The sequence below is a fragment of the Callithrix jacchus genome, chromosome 15 (genome assembly GCF_049354715.1).
Source record: "Callithrix jacchus isolate 240 chromosome 15, calJac240_pri, whole genome shotgun sequence".
In the NCBI taxonomy this organism is placed as follows: domain Eukaryota; kingdom Metazoa; phylum Chordata; class Mammalia; order Primates; family Cebidae; genus Callithrix; species Callithrix jacchus.
In genome coordinates this window covers 88,813,599-88,833,143 of record NC_133516.1, presented here as the reverse complement: position 1 = coordinate 88,833,143, position 19,545 = coordinate 88,813,599, and the positions used below count along the sequence as shown (strand labels likewise).

Here is a 19,545-nt window from a genome sequence, read left to right as displayed (position 1 = left end):
ATATATTTTTTTAGTAGAGATAGGGTTTCACCATGTTGGCCAGAATGATCTCAATCTCTTGACCTTGTGATTCGCCCACCTTGGCCTCCAAAGTGCTGTGATTACAGGCATGAGCCACCGCACCTGGCCTACATTGTGTGATTTATTGCTCCTCTAGCGAACTGTGCATTTCTGGAGACTGAGGACTTTGCTTTATTCATCTTTGCATCCCTAGTGCCAACCAAACTACCTAGTAAAAAATAGTAGTTATAAATTTGTTGTATGTATTAATGTATGAACGTGGCTGGGTGAGGTGGCTCATGCCTATAATCCCAGCATTTTGGGAGGCTGAGGCAGGAGGATTCCTTTGGCCCAGGGGTGTGAAACTACAGTAAGCTATGATTGGGTTACTACACTCCAGCCTGGGTGTGAGAGTGAGGCACTGTCCCTAAAGAAAATAAAATAAGAATAAAAAATAAATAAAAATAAATACATAACTATATGAACTACTGAAGCAAAAACATATTTATTACTGTCTTCTAAACATTTAAATATTGCCCTTTTAAAATTAACATATATGTTGTGGACATTCTTTTTAAAATGGCCATTTCTCAATAAATAATTTAATGGTTGGATATTTGTTTTAGGTGATAAATGAAGGGGATTCAAGCCTTGCCACAGAGGAAGATGTAAAGGAAAATCCTAGTCCAACTGTGGAAGAGAATAATGCAGTAGTTAAAAAACAGGGGCCACATTTACATAATTGGAGTGGTGACTGGAGCTTTTGGGTAATTTCTTTTTTATATCTTCATTTTATTCTTGAAAATTTTCTTTAAATCTGCAAGAAGTCATACAGTATTTTTAAAATTTCCTTCTTAGCTTCTAGATTTTAGATGTTTTGGTTTTAGTCCAGAGTCCCGAAGACATTTCTGATTATGCTCCCCTTTGACCACTAGAAGGCACTGTTGTCTGGCTCGATGGAATGGAATTATCTGGTTCAATTTCCTTGTGTGAAAACTATACCACAGGAGTGGATTCCATTTACAGTGCAGCTCATTCTATTGTCAAGAGACTAATGTTATATAGAAACAATATTTCTAAGTGTTATTCAGAAGCCAACTATTTTATATAATTTTGATTTTAAAAATTCATTCCTACAACTAAAGAAAGTTAAGCAATGTTCAACCTATACTGTATAATGACTATAAGACTGTTTTAAAGTTAGAAGTTACTTGTTCTCTTTCCATTGTGTTCACTCGGTTGTGTAACCTGGATGTGCTTCAGGTTTCCTCACTGTAAAACGAGACTATGACTTGTTGATTAGGCACATTAAGATCTTAGAGTCTTTTTGGAAGAACAACACTTCTGTATGTTACAAATGCTAACATTTATTTTATTAAAGGACTCATTCTAAATCTAGCAATTCTTAAGAGAGTTATGGGCATTTTATACAATCTGATATAGTACAACTATAAGTGAAATTTGTATAAGATGGTAAGGCATATACAAGTTCACTGGAAAGCTGATCTCTTGGCTGGGTGTGATAGCTCATGCCTGTAATCCCAGCATTTTGGGAGGCTGAAGTGGGCAGATTGCTTGAGCCCAGGAGTTAGAGACCAGCCTAGGCAGCACAGTGAAATCCAGTTTCTACAAACAAACAAACAAACAAACAAAAAATTAGTCAGGCATGGTGGCACACACACCTTTAGTCCCAGGTACTCAGGAGGCTGAGGTGGGAGGATCACCTGAGCTTGGGAAGTCAAGGCCGCATTGAACTATGATCATGCCACTGCACTCCAGCCTGGGTAAGAGTGAGACCCTGTCTCAAAAAAAAAAAAAAAAAGCTCATCTTTTGAGGACTAGGTATCCTTGGTAGCAGATTTTTAAAAAAAATTAGAGTAGGCTAAAGAAAGATTCATTAACAGGTTATAAAGATTAGTGCAAGTACCATCATACTGTTCATAATTAGCAGTTCAGTTCATTGGAATCTTAACAGTTATTGAATCTTAACATGACTAAAAGGTTTCGATTTCTTATTAAGAAACACGACATCATAAGTTTTTTTGAACTGTGTTCTAAGGAATATATTTAACTGCTAAGAAATATACCAAAATAACAATACATCCTAAAAATAATGTCATCTGTGTTGACTTTATTATTTTTGGTCACATTTAGAAAGATTTATGACTATTGTAGTATTATGACCTTTCTGCGCTGTTTTTTTTTTCGTAGCTTACATTGTAGATTGGGGAACCTTCATTGGTTTAAGGACTACTACAGCGCTAAATACTTACTGTGGTTACTATTGACAGACTTAAAGCAGGAAAAAGAGTAATGCAAGAAAAGGAAAAAACAAAGGAATGAGAGAATTTAGAAATAGGAGAGAAAAAAAGGAATGTGTTGTAGATCCTTGCTACTAAAAGTGTGGTGTGGGGGCCAGCAGATTTATCATCACCTGACAGCAATACAGAATCTTGGCAGCAACCCAACATCTGACTCACTAGATCACAATCTTCATTTATCACAAGGTTTCTAGGTAATTTACATTTACATTAAAGTTTGAGAAGCACTGATTTAGTGTCAGAGGTTTACTTTGAATCAGTTTGCGTCCATAAGCTGATTGCAAACACTTTAAGGACATTGTATATGAATTCCCATAGAATAGACCTAAAGAGACGTACAGTGGCCAGGCATGGTGGCTCCTGCCTGTAATCCCAGCACTTTGGGAGGCCGAGGCAGGCAGATCACTTGAGTTTCAGACCAGCCTGACCAACACAGAGAAACCCCGTCTCTACTAAAAATACACCAGGCATGGTGGTGCATGCCTGTAATCCCAGCTACTTGGGGCTGAGGCAGGAGAATCGCTTAAACACAGGAGGCAGAGGTTGAGGTGAGCCAAGATCGTGCCATTGCACTCTAGCCTGGGCAACGAGCAAAACTCCATCTCAATTAAAAAAAAAAGAGAAAGAAGTATGCAGACTTTTTTTTTTTTGTGAGAGAGAGTCCTCACTCTGTCACCCAGGCTGGAGTGCAATGGTGCAGTCTCAGCTCACAGCAACCTCTGCTCCCAGGTTCAAATGATTCTCCTGCCTCAGCCTCCCAAATAGCTGGGACTACAGGCCTGTGCCACCACACCTGGCTAATTTTTGTATTTTAATAGAAATGGGGTTTCACTATGGTGGCCAGACTGGTCTCGAGCTCCTGACCTCATAATCCACCCACCTTGGCTTCCCAAAGTGCTGTGATTACTGGCGTGAGCCACTGTACCAGGCCAGCCTTTTTTTTTTTTTTTTTTTTTTTTTTTTTTAGTTGAGACGGAGTCTTGCTGTCACCCAGGCTGGAGTGTAGTGGCACAATCTTGGCTCACTGCAACCTCCACTTCCTGGGTTCAAGTGATTCTCCTGCCTCAGCCTCCTGAGTAGGTGGGATTACAGGCCACCACACCTGGCTAATTTTTATTTATTTATTTACTTATTTATTTTTTTAGTAGAGATGATCACCATCTTGGCCAGGCTGGTCTTGAACTCCTGACCTCGTGATCCACCCATCTTGGCCTCCCAGAGTACTGGTATTACAGGTGTGAACCACCATGACAGGCCGTGAGCCACCACACCCAGCCCAGTTTTACAGGCTTCTCTATGGGTCCGTTGCCCAGAAGCCCGAACCATCCACAACTCAGAAGCAAACAAAAACAAAACAAAAGACCCCTCATAGGTAAGTCAGGGTTCATGCTAATATATCTGGTGATAGAAGAGATCCTCAAATCTTTATCTGGTGTTTCTTTAATATATTTTTGCTATATTTTTATAAGCGTAAATAAAATGAATAGAATATTGAAGGTGGGGGAACTAGTTTATAATAACACATAGATACCAGCAAGAAATGGTAGCAGAAACTCAAAAATTAAGTGAAGAACCTGAACCTCTTTAAAAATTTTTTAAATTTTTTTACTGATATCTCTTTTATTCTCTCTCATCATTCAAGTTTGTTCAAAACATTACAAGAGGCATGAAAGGAAAAATAATTGCATTTTTAAAACTCAGTCTGTCCAAAGTGTAACATATGAAACCATGCCATTATCGCTTAGGAAAGAAAAGCATTCAAAATTAATTGATATTAAAGTTCAAGGTTAAGACTAACCTCAAAGCGTGGCATGTGCAATGAAACCTGGACCTTTTCACATGGAGGCCAAAGACCTGTGCAGCTAAGTTGACTCTAAATGGTGCTGTAGCCAGTAGAAATGATGTTCTAAAAGTCTGGACAATAAATAATTCATTTTTTCTCTGTCATTTACAATCCATCAGCATCTACCATGACTCCACCATGTTGCCGTTTTCTTTGCTTCATTCTCCCCCAAATAAAGTAGGTAGTGAAGCAAAACCAATATGATGGGGAGTTCACCGAGGGGTCTAAAATTAACACAAGAAAGACAAGCCAGGCATTGTCGCATATGCCTGTAGTCCCAGATGCTCAGGAGGCCTGAGGAAGGGGGATCACTTGAGCCCAGGAGTTTGAATACATCCTGGGCAATATAGCAAGACCCCATCTCCAAAACAAACAAACAACAAAAAGAAAACAAAACACGAGGAGGTCATGTAGCATAACAGGAATGTATTCATAAGGCACATGACCTGGTATTGAAGCAAATAGCGATGTCAGAGCCGTGAAACTGGAATAGCTAAGGAATCTGGAGTTGTGCTTTTTCACTTTAGAGAGGTTCCTAGCAAAAAAAAATGAGAACTTTAAAAAGTATTGGTATTTAAAGAGTCAAGCTACAGGGATCCGAGAAGCTCACTCATGTGGAATAATTCATATGTTATAGCCTGGCTCAGTCAGTTGTTCCACAGTAGTGAATTTAGAGGGCAGCACGATACAGTTGAATACATTGGAGACTGGGAACAGAACACCTGGAACAGAGCCTGTGCTCCGCTTCCGGTGATTTCAGTGGGTGGTGATCCTAAGTATGTTGTATTACCTGTCTCACGTCAGTTACCTCCCCTGTAAAATTAGGGATCGGGTCACGGTATGACAACACTGGTCTGTCTCGAGTCTGTAGTAACTCATACTCTTTAACAGGTTGGCTAATAAGTGCCTTTCTGACAGTAAGACTGATTTAAAGTAGGATTCATTCTCCATGGCTATTGATAGTGAGATTAATGGCTTCAGATTTTCTATTTAAATTCTGTAGTATAAAGATAGGAATCTTAGTTGTATTTGTTTTATTTTTTAAAAAATATTGGTCCAGGCATCATGGCTCATGTTTATAATCCCAACACTTTGGGAGGCCAAGGTGGGAGGATGACTTGAGGGCCAGGAGTTTGAGATTAACCTGAGCAACATAATGAGACCCCCGTCTCAACAAAACAAAATAAAAATTAGCTGGCTGTGGTGGCTTGCACCTGAGGTCCCAGTCTCTTGGGAGGCTGATGTGGGAGGATTGTTTGAGTCCAGGATTCGAGGTTACAGTGAGCTGTGATCATGCCACTGCACTCCAGCCTAGGTGACAGAGAGATACTGTCTCAAAAAAAATAAAATAAAATATTTAATTCTAGTATGTGGGAAATGAGTTTTATTATTACCTTTTAAACCCTAATGAAACAAGAAAAATTATGTGAAATGATGAAACAAAATTTAAAATAAAGTTAATGGCAAATATTTATGCTTTGCCCATTAGCTTAGTAAAAAATATATAGCAAAGGTAAAACAAACAAACAAACAAAAACACTAGAAACAAAACACTTACTTTCTTCTTGGCTAGAGTAATGGTATATTCCATGTGGATTAAGATCCCAGAGGCAGGGCAGACAAAGATCAGCAGCAGATGCGTTTATTCAGTGCAACTTCTTTTAGTGAGATAGAGAGAGCAACTATGGGGAGTAGAAAACAGCCTTTGAGATTATTCATTCTGTGTGTTCAGAAGATGACATACTTACCTGGGATTTTTTAATAGAAGTAATAGTGCTTTGGATAAGGTAGTTAATATTAAGTATTCTTTTGTGCTTTGATATATTTTATTAATCTTAAGTTCTTTAAAAATATTTGTCAACTGTACATACTTCTTTAATAGCAGATTTAGCTAATCATTGTATTTTTAAAGTGGAGGGATTTATAAAGTTTTCTGGAATGCATAACTGAAATTAAGTTTGCTCAGGGGTCCTTTGTGCATTCTTCTTTGAATAATTGTTTATTTGAAAATCTTGAAAACTATGCATAAAGAAGATATGAGATCTCAGATTCCTCAGGTCTTTGATTTAGGAAGGCAAGTAGAAAAAAAGGTGGAGTAGGAGAATTTTAAAAAATAGAGTTTGAATTGACTATTTCATTTTTTTGTTTGTTTTAAGATATTTTAAGAATAAAAAACAGATTTTCAAGCATTAACTACATATATGCAAATAATAACTATTATACTTATGTTTTAATAGAAAATATTTATATTTGAATTTTTCTAGATAATAGTCGTTTTCTTTCTTTCCTTCTTTCCTTCCTTCCTTCCTTCTTTTCTCCTTCCTTCCTTCCCCTCCTTCCTCCCTCCCTCCCTCCCTCCCTCTCTCTCTCTTTCTCTCTCTCTTTTTCTCTCTTTCTTTCTTTCTCTTTCTTTCTTTCTTTCTTTCTCTCTCTTTTCTTTCTTTCCTTCCTTCCTTCCTTCCCTCCCTCCCTCCCTCCCTCCCTCCCTCCCTCCCTCCCTCCCTCCCTCCTTTCTTTCTTTCTTTCTTTCTTTCTTTCTTTCTTTCTTTCTTTCTTTCTTTCTTTCTTTCTTTCTTTCTTTCTTTCCTTCTTTCCTTCTTCCTTTTCTTTCCTGAGACACAGTATCATTCTATTGCCCAGGCTGGAGTACAGTGCTGTGATCTCAGCTCACTGCAATCTCCACCTCCTGGGTTCAAGTAATTCTCCTGCCTCAGCCTTCCAAGTACCTGGGACTACAGGTGCGTGCCATCAACTGAGCCTTAATTTTTGTATTTTTAGTAGAGACGGGGTTTTACCATGTGAGCCAGGCTGGTCTCGAACTCCTGACCTCAGGTGATCTATCCAGGACAACCTCCCAAAGTGCTGGGATTGCAGGCCTTGAACTGCCGTGCCTGGCCAAGTTTTTTTTTTTTAACTGTACAAAAAATCTGAAGTTTTTATTCTGTACTTTAAAAATTTTATTTATGTATTTTTCTTTTTTTTTTGAGACACAGTCTCACTCTATCATCCAGGCTGGAGTGCAGTGGCATGATCTTGGCTCACTGCAACCTCCACCTCCTGGGCTCAAGCGATTCTCATGCTTCAGCTTCCTGAGTCACTGAGATGACAGGTGCATACCACCACTCCTGACCCATTCTGTACTTTATCATTAACTTATCATAGTCACTTTATTTCCAGGTAAATTTTCCTACTTATAAGTGGGGGATAAAACTGATTTTTTTTTTTTTGCCACAAACCTGATTTATATATGCATAGTAAGGATTAATTGGTGTTGTGCTATTTTAAAAAATCCCAAGAGAATTAATTAGTATGTTTGTAACATACTTTGGCAACTTGGGAGAATAGGTTTCCTGTGATCATGTTGTTCTCCACAACAACATGTCTTGCACTTATTCAAGCTTATAAAGGATATTTCTGATTTTTACTTTGGTGGCTGATAAAAAAGAATAAACTCATTTTTTAATGTATGTTGGATTATAAAAACATTTTTTCCAATTTGAAAAAAATTTAAGTATACTTAGATACTGTTTGATAAACTTAGGTATCTTTTAAAATTTGTAGGTTTCATTATAGAGGAATAAAAACCAGCCCTTATGGCAATATGGGAAGGGAACTATTTAATTTAAATGCTCTTCTGCTAAAGGTACCTAGCAATGCTGGATAAAATGTTTCAAACATTTTTTTTAATAACGCATGTCTTGGCTCATGAAACAGCAAGGGAAATATGCTTACGGGCTTTAAACAAAAAGAAGGAACTGATTACCAGAGTTGTAAGCACGTGAGCTAACGCTGAGGTTGCCCTGAGGAATTTGCTGAGCTTCAATGGCCATGCTGTGATAGGAGATAGGAGATAACACATTGAACTTGTATGAGTTGGAACTGAGAACTCTTTATAAAGCCAGGCTCTTGAAGAGTTAACCCCTCTGTGAAATACATACTAGGAAAAATATCCGCTACATTCACAGGTTGAAGATAAGGAAGCCTGTCTGTCTAAGCCCGGGCTTAGGGTGGGAGTGGGGGTAGTTTCTCCTGAGAATATATAACTATAATCCATCTCTAACTGTGGTCCATCTCTCATGAAGTTTTGGGGCTTGGATTTAGTGCTCTCTATAAGTGAGCAGAAAGAGATTCAATGAACAGCATATTTAAGCCTCCAAAACTTCAGATAATATAACTATTATACCAAATAAAGACTATAAAAGTTATATAATATTGTAAAGACAATAGAAGAAATTAAAAGTATTATAAATGGATAGGAAATTTTCAAATACACCAGGCAGATTTGAAAAAAATCAAATACAACTCTAGAAATGAAAAATATGGTCACTGAAATAATAGTAATTAAAGAATGCTAGCAGGGTGCAGTAGCAGGCGCCTTTAGTCCCAGCTACTCAGGAGGCTGAGGCAGGAGAATCACTTGAACCCTGGGGGCAGGAAGTTGCAGTGAGCTGAGATTGCACCACTGCACTCCAGCCTGGGCGACAGAGTGACACTCTGTCTAAGAAAAAAAAAAAAAAAGAATGCAGTGGGCTTGGGAAATGGCAACTAAAGAGAGATCTGTAAACTGAAAGATATATATGCGTCAGGAAATCCCTCAGATTTTATCACTGAGAGATAAAGAGAGAAAGTGTGAAAGAGAACAATTTAAGATGTAAAGGGAATAGTAGAGAAGTTCATTTTGAATCTTGTAGCAGATTTAGAAGATGAACACAGAGAATGAGCAAGAGGCAATATTCAAAGAGAATGTGCATAAACAATTTTCACTCAAGATGAAGGGCTTCATAATCAGGAATTGCAATGAGCTTCTCACAGGATAAATTGAAGAATATGTGAACAGAGACATTATTATCTTAAAAGTGGCAGCTGGATGCTGTGGTTTACGCCTATAATCCCAGCATGTTGGGAGGCTGAGGCAGGTGAATCACCTGAGGTCAGGAGTTTGAGACCAGCCTTGCCAATGTGGTGAAACTCCATCTCTACTAAAAATACAAAAATTAGTTGGGTGTGGTGGCAGGTGCCTGTAATCCTAGCTACTCAGGAGGCTGAGGCACAAGAATTGCTTGAACCTGGGAGGTGGAGGTTGCAGTGAGCCGAGATCGCACCACTACACTCCAGCCTTGGCAACAGAGTGAGGCTTTGTCTCAAAAATAAATAAATAAATAACTGGCAAAGGTAGATATACATGAATTTAAAAAGGAATGGTCTTATTTATTTATTGAGTTGAGTGTCTTCTATGCACCTGAATATTCTAAGTGAATAGGACAGCCTCTCTACCACCCTGGAGTTGACAACAGGATTGGAGCTGGACAGCATGTAAATAAATAAACAGGCACTGTGTCAGGTAGTGATAGAAGCTATGAAGATGACGAAATTTTTGTGTTTTTTAGTAGAGACAGGGTTTCACCAAGTTGGCCAGGCTGGTCTTGAACTACTGACCTCAGGTGGTCTGCCCACTTTGGCCTCCCAAAGTGCTGGGATTACAGGTGTGAGCCACCGCACCCAGTCTGTATTCCTATTTTTTAAAGAGTTTTTATCGCAAATGGAAGCTGAATTTTGTTAAATATTATTCCTATATCAAGTGATAAAATTGTGATAATATTTAAAAGCATGTTAATATGCTGGGTTACACTGATTGATTTTTGAATAGTGAACCACCTTGGATGCTGGAATAAACTCCACTTGGTCATGTTATATAATTATTTTAATTTATGGCTGAATTGTATTTGGTAATATTTTGTTAAGGATTTTTATGTCTATATACATTCTGTAATTTTCAATTTTTTGTAATGTCTTTATCTGGTTTGGTATCGGGATAATACTAGCTTCATAAAATGAATTGGGAAGTGCTCCCTTCTGTTCTATTTTTTGAAGAGATTGTATAGAATTAATGTTTTAAGTGTTTTGTAGAATTCTCCAGTAAAACTATCTGGGCCTGGAGATTTCTTTCTTGGGAAATTTTAAATTGTGAACTTAAGTTCCTTAATTTGTAGATCTGTTCAGATTATGTGTTTTCTATGTAGTGACTTGTGGTAGTTTGTGTTTTTTTGATAATCTATTTTTTCTAAGTTGTCATATTTACATGTGTAGAGTTCTTTAGTTTGTTTGATTGTTTTTTGAGATGGAGTCCAGGCTGGAGTACAGTGGCTTGATCTCAGCTCACTGCAGCCTCTGTCTCCCAGGTTCAAGTGATTCTCCTTCCTCAGCCTTTCAAGTAGCTGAGGATTATAGGCATGTACCTGTAATCCCAGCTATTTTTTTTTTTTTTTTTGAGATGGAGTCTTAATCTGTCACCAAGCTGGAGTGTAGTGGTGTGATCTTGGCTCACTGCAACTCCTGCCTCCCAGGTTCAAGTGATTCCCCTGCCTCAGCCTCCTGAGTAGCTGGGACTACAGGTGCATGCCATGCCTAGCTAATTTTTTGTATTTTAGTAGAGATGGAGTTTCACCATGTTGGCAGGATGGTCTTGATCTCCTGACCTTGTGTCCACCCACACTGGCTTCCGAAAATGCTGGGATTACAGGTGTGAGACACTGTGCCTGGCCTCATTACATGTGTAGAGTTCTTTATAGTATTTTGTTATTTCCTTTTGAGTTCTGTAGGGTCATCAGTGCTGACCCCTGTTTTATTCCTGATATTGGTAGTTTGTGTCTTCTCTCTTTTTTGTCAGTCTTGCTAGTAGTTTTATCAATTTTATTATGTTTGAAGAATCAGCTCTTTGTCAGGCGTGGTGGCTCACGCCTGTAATCCCAGCAGTTTGGGAGGCTGAGGTGAGCAGATCACGAGGTCAGGAGTTTGAGACCAGCCTGGACATCATGGTAAAAGCTTGTCTCTACTAAAAATACAAAAATTCGCTGGGTGTGGTGGTGTGTGCCTGTAGTCTCAGCTACTCGGGAGGCTGTGGTGAACCAAGATTGCACCAGTGCACTCCAGCCTGGGTGATGGAGTGAGACTTTTCTCAAAAAAAAAAAAAAGAATCAGCTCTATGTTTATTGATATTCTCCATTGTTTTTGTTTTAGTTTCACCAATTTCTGCTCTTTTTTATTTACTTTTGCTTGTTTTGGGTTTATTTTACTCTTTCTTTTCTAGGTTCCTGAGTTAGATGCTTAGATTATTTATTTTAGACTTTTCCTTTTTTTTTTTTAATGTGGGCATTTAGTGCTATAAATTTCTCTTTCATTTTTAGCTGTGTCCCACAAATTTTGATATATTAGATTAAAATTTTAATTTTCTTTCTTCTTCTTTTTTTTTGTTTTTTTTTTGAGAGGGAGTCTCACTCTCTTTCATCTCAGCTCACTGCAACCTCTGCCTCCCTGGTTCAAGTGATTCACCTGCCTCAGCCTCCTAAGTAGCTGAGACTACAGACACGTGCCACCATGTTCAGCTATTTTTTTTTTTTTTTTTTAGTAGATACGGGGTTTCACCACGTTGGCCAGGATGGTCTCAAACTCCTGACCTTGTGATCCACCTGCCTTAGCCTCCCAAAGTGCTGGGATTACAGGCATGAGCCCCACGTGCAGCCAATATTTTAATTTTAATCAGTTCGATGTGTTATTTTATTTCCCTTGAGACTTTTTTTGACTTTTGACTCTAGATGGATTATCTATAAGTGTGCTGTTTAGTTTCCAAGTGTTTGGAGATTTTGAGCTATTTTTCTATTACTGATTTCTAGTTTGATTTCATTATAGTCAGAAAATACACATTGTATGGTTTCAGTTCTCTTAAATTTGCTGAGGTACGGCTGAGTATATGGTCTGTTTTGGTAATGTTCCAGGACAGTTGATGTTACTAGGGTTTAATATGCATCTGAAATACCTTAGAGAACCTAGATGAACTAGGCAGATTTCCACAAAATACACAAATTACTGAAACAGACTCAAGAAGAAAGAGAAAATCTTAATAGACCTATGACAAAGAAAGAGATTGAATTAGTGACAAAACAAAAACCAAAGAAACCCTCAATCCCCAAAACCAAAAATGTTTTTTTCTTCTTCTTTTTTTTTACCCCCCCAAACCAAAATGACAACAACAGCAACTAACTTTTCACAAAGAAAAGCTCAGGACCAGATGGCTTTATTGGTATATTCTGCCAAATCCTTCAAAAACTCTTTCAAAAAAGCAGAAAAGGAGGCAACACTTTCCAGACTATTCTGTAAGGCCAGTATTACCTTGATTCTAAAACCAAAACTAATTATAATTCTATACACTAGCAGTGAATATCCTTAACATGAAATTAAGAAAACAATTCCATTTACAGTGGTATCAAATGAATGAAATAGGAATAATTTTTTTTTTTAGATGGAGTCTTACTCTATCACCCAGACTGGAGTGCGGTGGTACAGTCTTGGCTCACTGCAACCTGTCTCCTGGGTTCAAGTAATTCTCCTGCCTCAGCCTCCTAAGTAGCTCTGATTACAGGCATGTGCCACCATGCCCAGCTAACTTTTGTATTTTTAGTAGAGACGGGTTTCACCATGTTGGTCATCCTGCTTTAACTCCTGACCTTGTGATCCATCTGCCTTGCCCTTCCAAAGTGCTGGTATTACAGGTGTGAGCCACCACACCCGGCCAAAATAGGAATAAATTTAACAAAATGTGTGTAATACTTATACACCAAAAACAACAAAACTTTATTGAAAGACGTTTAAAAAGACAATAATTGGAAAGACATCCCATATTCATGAATTGGGAGGCTTAATGTTAATGATGGCAATACTCCTCAGACTAAACTACAGATTCAACACTGTCCTATCAGAATTCAAATGGGCTTTTTTTGTAGAAATGGACAAGCAGTACTCAAGCTCCTGTGGATATACAAAGAACCCAGAATAGTGAAAATCATCTTGAGAAAGAATGAAGTTAGCCGGGCGTGGTGGCTCACACCTGTAATCCTAGAACTTTGGGAGGCTGAGGTGGGTAGATCACCTGAGGTCAGAAGTTCAAGACCAGCCTGACCATCAGGGTGAAACCCCATCTTTAAAAAAAAAAAAAGAAGGAAAAAGAATGAAGTTGGAAGATGCACACTTCCAAATTTCAAGGATTACTACAAAGCTACAATAATCAAGATAGTGTAGATTGGCATAAAAATACACTTATGTATTGATGGAATAGAATTGAGAGTTCAAAAATAAACCTTTAAATTTATGATCAATTGATTTTTGAGTGTCAAAACAATTTAATGAGGGAAAGAATATTCCACAAATGATACAACTAGATATACACATGCGAAGGAATGAATTTGGACCCTTACTTCACACCATATATAAGAATCAGCTTGAAATTTATCATAGACCTATGTGTAAGAGCTAGAACTAAAACTCTTAGAAGAAAACATAGGTATGAATCTTCATGAACCTTGGATTAGGCAATAGTTTCTTAGATATGACATGAAAATCTCAGTGACAAAAAAAATAGATAAATTGGACCTCATATAAATTAGAGCCATGTTTGGTGGTGTGTGCCTGTCTTCCCAGCTACTTAGGAGGCTGAGGTGGGAGTTCTCTTGAGGCCAGGAGTTTGATACTGCATTGTGCTATGATTGTGCCTTTGGATAGCCACTGCCCTCCATTCTGGGCAACAAAGTGAGACCCACTTTGTTTTTCTTTCTTTCTTTCTTTTTTTGAGACAGAGTTTTGCTCTTGTTTCCCAGGCTGGAGTGCAATGGTATGATCTCGGCTCACCACAACCTCCACTTCCTGGATTCAAGTGATTCTCCTGCCTCAGCCTCTCAAGTAACTGGGATTACAGGCATGCACCACCACGCCTGGCTAATTTTGTATTTTTAGTAGAGACAGGGCTTCTTCATGTTGGTCAAGGCTGGTCTCGAACTCCCAACCTCAAGTGATCCATCTGCCTTGACCTCCCAAAATGCTGGGATTACAGGTGAGAGCCACTGCACCCAGCCTGTGAGACCCCATTTCTAAAAAATAAAAAATTTAAATTTCTATGCTTCAAGGAGTTCATTAAGAAAATGAAAAGATCACCCACAGAATGAGAAAATAACTGCATATCAAATATTGGATAAGGAGCTGAACTAGAATCTACAAAGAATTCTTACAGCTCAATAATAAAAAGGTAAATAAACCAATTAAAAATGACCAAAACATGAATAGACATTTCTCCAGAGGCATACAAATACCCAACAAATACATGAAAACATGTCTAACATCAATAGTTATGAGGTAAATGAAATCAATAGTACAATGGTAATGCCATTTTACACCCATTCAGATGCCTGTAATAAGAAAGACATTAGATTTGGTGAGGATGTGGAGAAGTTAAAACTCTCATACATTGCTGGTGGGAATGTAAAACGGTACAGGCATTTTGGAAAATAGTTTGGCACTTCCTGAAAATGTTAGACAGAGTTACTATATGACTCAGCAATTCTTCTCTTAGGTATATACCCCAGAAAATTTAAACATGTTCACATAAACATTTTTACATGAATATTCATAACAGCATTATTCATAATAAGCAAAAAGTAGAAACAATCCAAACATTCATCAAATGCTGAATACATAGATAAAATGTAGTATATATAATGAAATATTATTCATCCATAAGCAGGAGTGAAGTAATGATTCGTGCTGCAGCACAGATGAACCTTGAATACCCACATAATGCTGAGTGATAGTGTATATCATTGATGCACTATTGTGGCCCTTTGTGTTTGTTCCCTTAATATGAAATGTCCAGAATTAGCAAATCCATAGAGATAGAAAGTGGATTCCTGTTGTTAGGACCTGGGGAGGGGGAAATGGAGAGTAACTGCTAATGGGTATAGGGTTTCTTTTTGGCATGATAAAAGTTTTCTGGAATTAAATAGTGGTGATGATTGCACAGTTTTGTGAGTGTACCAAAATTACTGACTTGTACATTGCAAAAGGGTGAATTTTTTAAAGGAAGTGTCTCGTTGGTATGGAACTTGGGCCTCAGGCAGCCCTGCCTCCATGATTTTGCTAGGTGCGGCCCCCATCACTTCTGTCATGAGTTGCAGTTGCATAGTGGTGCCTGTAGCTTTCCCAGGCAGGTATTGTACTCTCCTAAGTGTTCTACCCTTTTGGGGTCCCAGTGGTAGCCCTGACCCCACATTTCTGCTGAGCATTATTCTAGTGGAGGCTCTCTGCACCTCTGCCCCTGTAGAAGGTCCCTTTTAGCTATATTAATCTCCAAATAGTCTCTGGATCATACCGTTGGTTTCCTCTCCTGAAAATGGTCTTTCCTGCTCTATCACAAGATCAGGGTGTGAATTTTCCAAATGTTTATGCTCTTCTTCCCTTTCAATTATAAATTCTGTCTTTAAGTAAGTATTCTCTCTCTCATTTTACTGTAAGTGGCCCAAAAGCAGATATGCAGCATGCTGAGTGCTTTGCTGCCTGCTTTATTTTATTTTAGTTGATTGATTGATTGATCGATTGATTGAAATGGAGTCTCACCCTGTTGCCCAGGCTGGAGTGCAATGGTTCGATCTTGGCTCACTGCAACTTCTGCCTCCAAGGTTCAAACAATTCTCTTGCTTCAACCTCCCAAGTAGCTGGGATTACAAGTGCCTGCCACCACGCCCAGCTAATTTTTGTATTTTTAGTAGAGATGGGATTTCACCATGTTGGTCAAACTGGTCTCAAACTCCTGACCTTGTGATCCATCTGTCTCGGCTTCCCAAAGTGCTGGGATTACAGGCATGAGCCACCGTGCCCAGTCTTATATTTTCTTTTCAAAGCTGCTTAGATATTTCTTCCAGAAATTCTAGCTTTGGTAATTAAATTCTCTTTGGGTAATTAATCCAGACCCAGAGAGCACTCCCAAAACACGGCATTAATCCCTCCGGCCCTCTCAGGTTTGGCCATCCACAAAGCCCTAGGATATGGGTAAAATGCCACCGAGTTCTTTGCTATTTTATACAATGACCTTTGTTCCAGTTCCCAGTAAGATACTCCTCATTTCCATCTGAGACCTCTTCAGAATGGCCTTTACTGTCCACATTTCTGTGGACATTCTGCTCACAACCATTTAAGTAATCTCTAAGAAGTTCCAGACTTTCCCTAGTCTTCTTGTTTTCTGAACCCTCACCAGAATTGCTCTTAGTGACCCATTTATAGCAATCTAGGCTTTTTCTAGCCTGCTCCTCCAAATTCTTCTAGCCACTACTCATCACCCGGTTCCAAACTTGCTACCACATTTTCAGGTATTTTAATAGCAACAACCCTACTTTTCGGTACCAATTTTCTGTTTCAGTCCATTTTCTGTTGCTAGAACAGAACACCTAGACTGGGTAATTTATAAAGAAAGGAGATTTATTTGGCTCATGCTTCTGGAGGATGGGAAATTCAAGATCAGCAAGGGTCTCATGTTGCATCACAATATGATGGAAGCCATCACACAGTGGGAACATGTTTGAAAGACAAAACATGATAGGCAACCTTGGTTTATATAGCCTGCTCTTTTGGTAATTAATACAGACCAGAGAGCACTCACGGAAGATGGTATTAAGCCCTTCATGAGACATCCCTCATGACCCAAATACCTCTTAAAGCTCCTACCACCTCTCAATACCATTCAATTGAGGACCAAGCCTTAACATGAGTTTTGGTGGGGACAAACCATATTTACACCATAGCAACTACCAAAACTCTTTAAAAAATCTGCTGTGAGCCTATGGAGTGTGCCACAGATACTGAATCACTAAGACTGTTCAGACCATTTTTTATTAGAAGCCAACTCTTAGGATTTTTGGACTGCAAGATGCTGGTTTATTGAGTTTTACTGTATTTACATGTATAAATATGCACAAAAAAGTGTTTGGATCACTTAGAATAGGAAGATGCTATTTTTGAAAGTGATTTTAGAGAACTACAAGAAAAAAAGAAATTGGGGTCTTTGAGGACAGGAACTTCAAATGTTAAATTTTTTCTTAAAAAATTTATTGTTTAAAATATTGCATCTACCTTCTTTTCTCCTTGGACTTGGTTTACATGTGTATTAGACCTCCTGGCTGTATTATCAGTCTCTTATCATTTATTCTCTATTTTCCATTATTTTTGTGGTAGCGTTTTGAGTCCTAGAGTGATGTGTTCTTCCAGAGAGGATTTACATATATAGCTGTCAAGCAATCTGGAATTGTCCTTCCCATCTGTAAGGATTAAGATGATTTGAAGTTGGGCTCTAGTCCTTGTGTTGTTGGTCTCTAATTTTATTCTGTGTTCATAGAGAACATAGTTTATGTGGCTTTCATCCTTTCAAATTTACTGAAACTTGTTTTGTGGCCTAGCATATGGTCTGTTCTGGAGAGTGTTCCATGCATGGTTGAAAAAAATGTGTATTTTGCAGTTGTTGGATGGCAGTGTTTTATAAATGCCAGTTAGGTGTAGTTGGTTAAAAATTTTCAAGTTTCTTATATCCTTGATTGTTTTCTGTGTAGTCTATCAATTATTAAGAATGGCATATAGGCTGGGTTCAGTGGCTCACGCCTGTAATCCCAGCACTTTGGGAGGCTGAGGTGGGCGGATCACCTGAGGTCAGGAGTTGGAGACCAGCCTGACCAACATGGAGAAACACTGTCTCTACTAAAAATACAAAATTAGCCACACATGGTGGCACATGCCTGTGATCTCAGCTCACCAGGAGGCTGAGGCAGGAGAATCACTGGAACCCAGGAGGCAGAGGTTACAGTGAGCCGAGATTGTGCCATTACACTCCAGACTGGGCAACAAAAGTGAAACTCCACCTCAAAAAAAAAAAAAAGAAAATGGGATATTGATACTGCCAACTTATTGAATGGTCTGTTCTTATACTTCTGTCATTTTTGCTTCATGCATTTTGGGGCTGTGTTTATATTTATGCATTTTGGGGCTGTGTTTATATTTATGACTATTTTCCTCATATATTGACCCATTTATTATTGTAACATCTCTCTTAGTCTAGCAGTATTTCAGCTAAAAGTAATATAGCCCCTCAGATTCTCTTGTGATTACTGTTTGCATAGGGTATCTTTTTCTCATCCTTTTAGTTTCAACCATTTTGTGTTTTTATAACTAAGGTGTGTGTCTCTTGTAGACAAAATATAGTTGGTTCTGTGTTTTATCTAGTTTGACAATTTCTGTGTTTAGTCCATTTACATTTAATGTGGTTATAATATGGTTGGATTTATAAATAACCATTTTGCTATTTATTTTCCATATGGTTTATATATTTTTTGTTCTGTTCCCCTTTCTTTATGTGTCAAATACATATTTTTAGGGTAGTATTTTAATTTCTTTTGATTAAAAAAAATTTTTTTAAGATGGAGTCTCACACTGTCGCCCAGGCTGTACTGCAGTGGTGCCATATCGGCTCACTGCAACCTCCACCTCCTGGGTTCAAGCAATGCTCTGCCTCAGCCTCGTGGGTAGCTGGGACTACAGGTGTGCACCACCATGCCCAGTTAATTTTTTTCTATGTTTAGTAGAGATGGGGTTTCACCATATTGGCCAGGCTGGACTTGATCTCCTGACCTCATGATCTGCCTGCCTCAGCGTCTGAAAGTGCTGGGATTACCTGCCTGAGCCACCGGATTTAAATTTTTTGAAGGTTGTTTTTAGTGATTGCTTAAGAGAGTACAGTATTCTTCAGATGTGTACTAATTTAATTCTGATAAAATATTGAAGCTTTTCTTCAACTAATGTTATTATCTCATAAACTCAGCAATATAGTGTTATGATGATGGCTTTGTAGACCCTTATGTCTTTTAAAGATATTAAGAGGGAAATGAGAAAATAGATTTACATAGTCTTTTTAAAATACCCATGTATTTATACTTCTGATGCTCTTAATTCTTCTGGTGAATTTGAGTTACTATATGATGTCATTTCCTTGCAGCTTGGACTCCCTTTATTTTCAATCTTAATTTTAATTTTTTTTGGAGACAGAGTTTCAGTCTGTCATCCAGGCTGGAGTGGAGTGGCATGATCTGGGCTTACTGCAACCTCTGCCGCCAGGGTTCAAGAGATTCTCCTGCCTTCACCCTCCCCAAGTAACCGGGATCACAAGCATGCACAGCCACACCCAGCTAATTTTTGTATTTTAGTAGAGACGGGGTTTCACTATTTTGGCCAGACTGGTCTCGAACTATTGACCTTAGGTGATCCGCCCACCTTGGCCTCCCAAAGTGCTGGGATTACAGGCATGCATGTGCCACTGTAATGGCACATGCCACTGAAAGGATGAAAGCCACTGAAAATCCTTTAGTATTTCTTATAAAGCATGTCTGTTCTCTCCATTGTTAATGATGAAAAGTCACCTGCAAATTACACTGTTTTTCAACTGTATGTGATGAGTCATTTTTTTTCTTGCTTCTTTCAGTATTTCTTCTTTGTTGTTCAGCAGTTTGACATTGTATGTCTTAG

At 38.4% G+C, this 19,545-nt stretch overlaps 1 protein-coding gene across 3 annotated transcripts in view; it reads left to right on the top strand.

Annotated features, from left to right (window-relative positions):
- GRAMD1C (GRAM domain containing 1C) overlaps positions 1–19,545 on the top strand; it is a 111,300-nt gene that overhangs the window by 6,485 nt on the left and 85,270 nt on the right. Inside the window, exons 2-3 of one of the 3 annotated variants that reach the window (XM_078352140.1) lie at positions 627–767; positions 13,812–14,044. The exons of 1 other annotated variant lie outside the window; for it this stretch is intronic. In XM_078352140.1, the coding sequence (XP_078208266.1) occupies positions 14,030–14,044 (15 nt within the window). In that variant the 5' untranslated portion in view covers positions 627–767; positions 13,812–14,029. The remainder of the gene's footprint in view (positions 1–626; positions 768–13,811; positions 14,045–19,545) is intronic. One more of the 3 variants, XM_035274131.3, reaches the window with a different exon arrangement.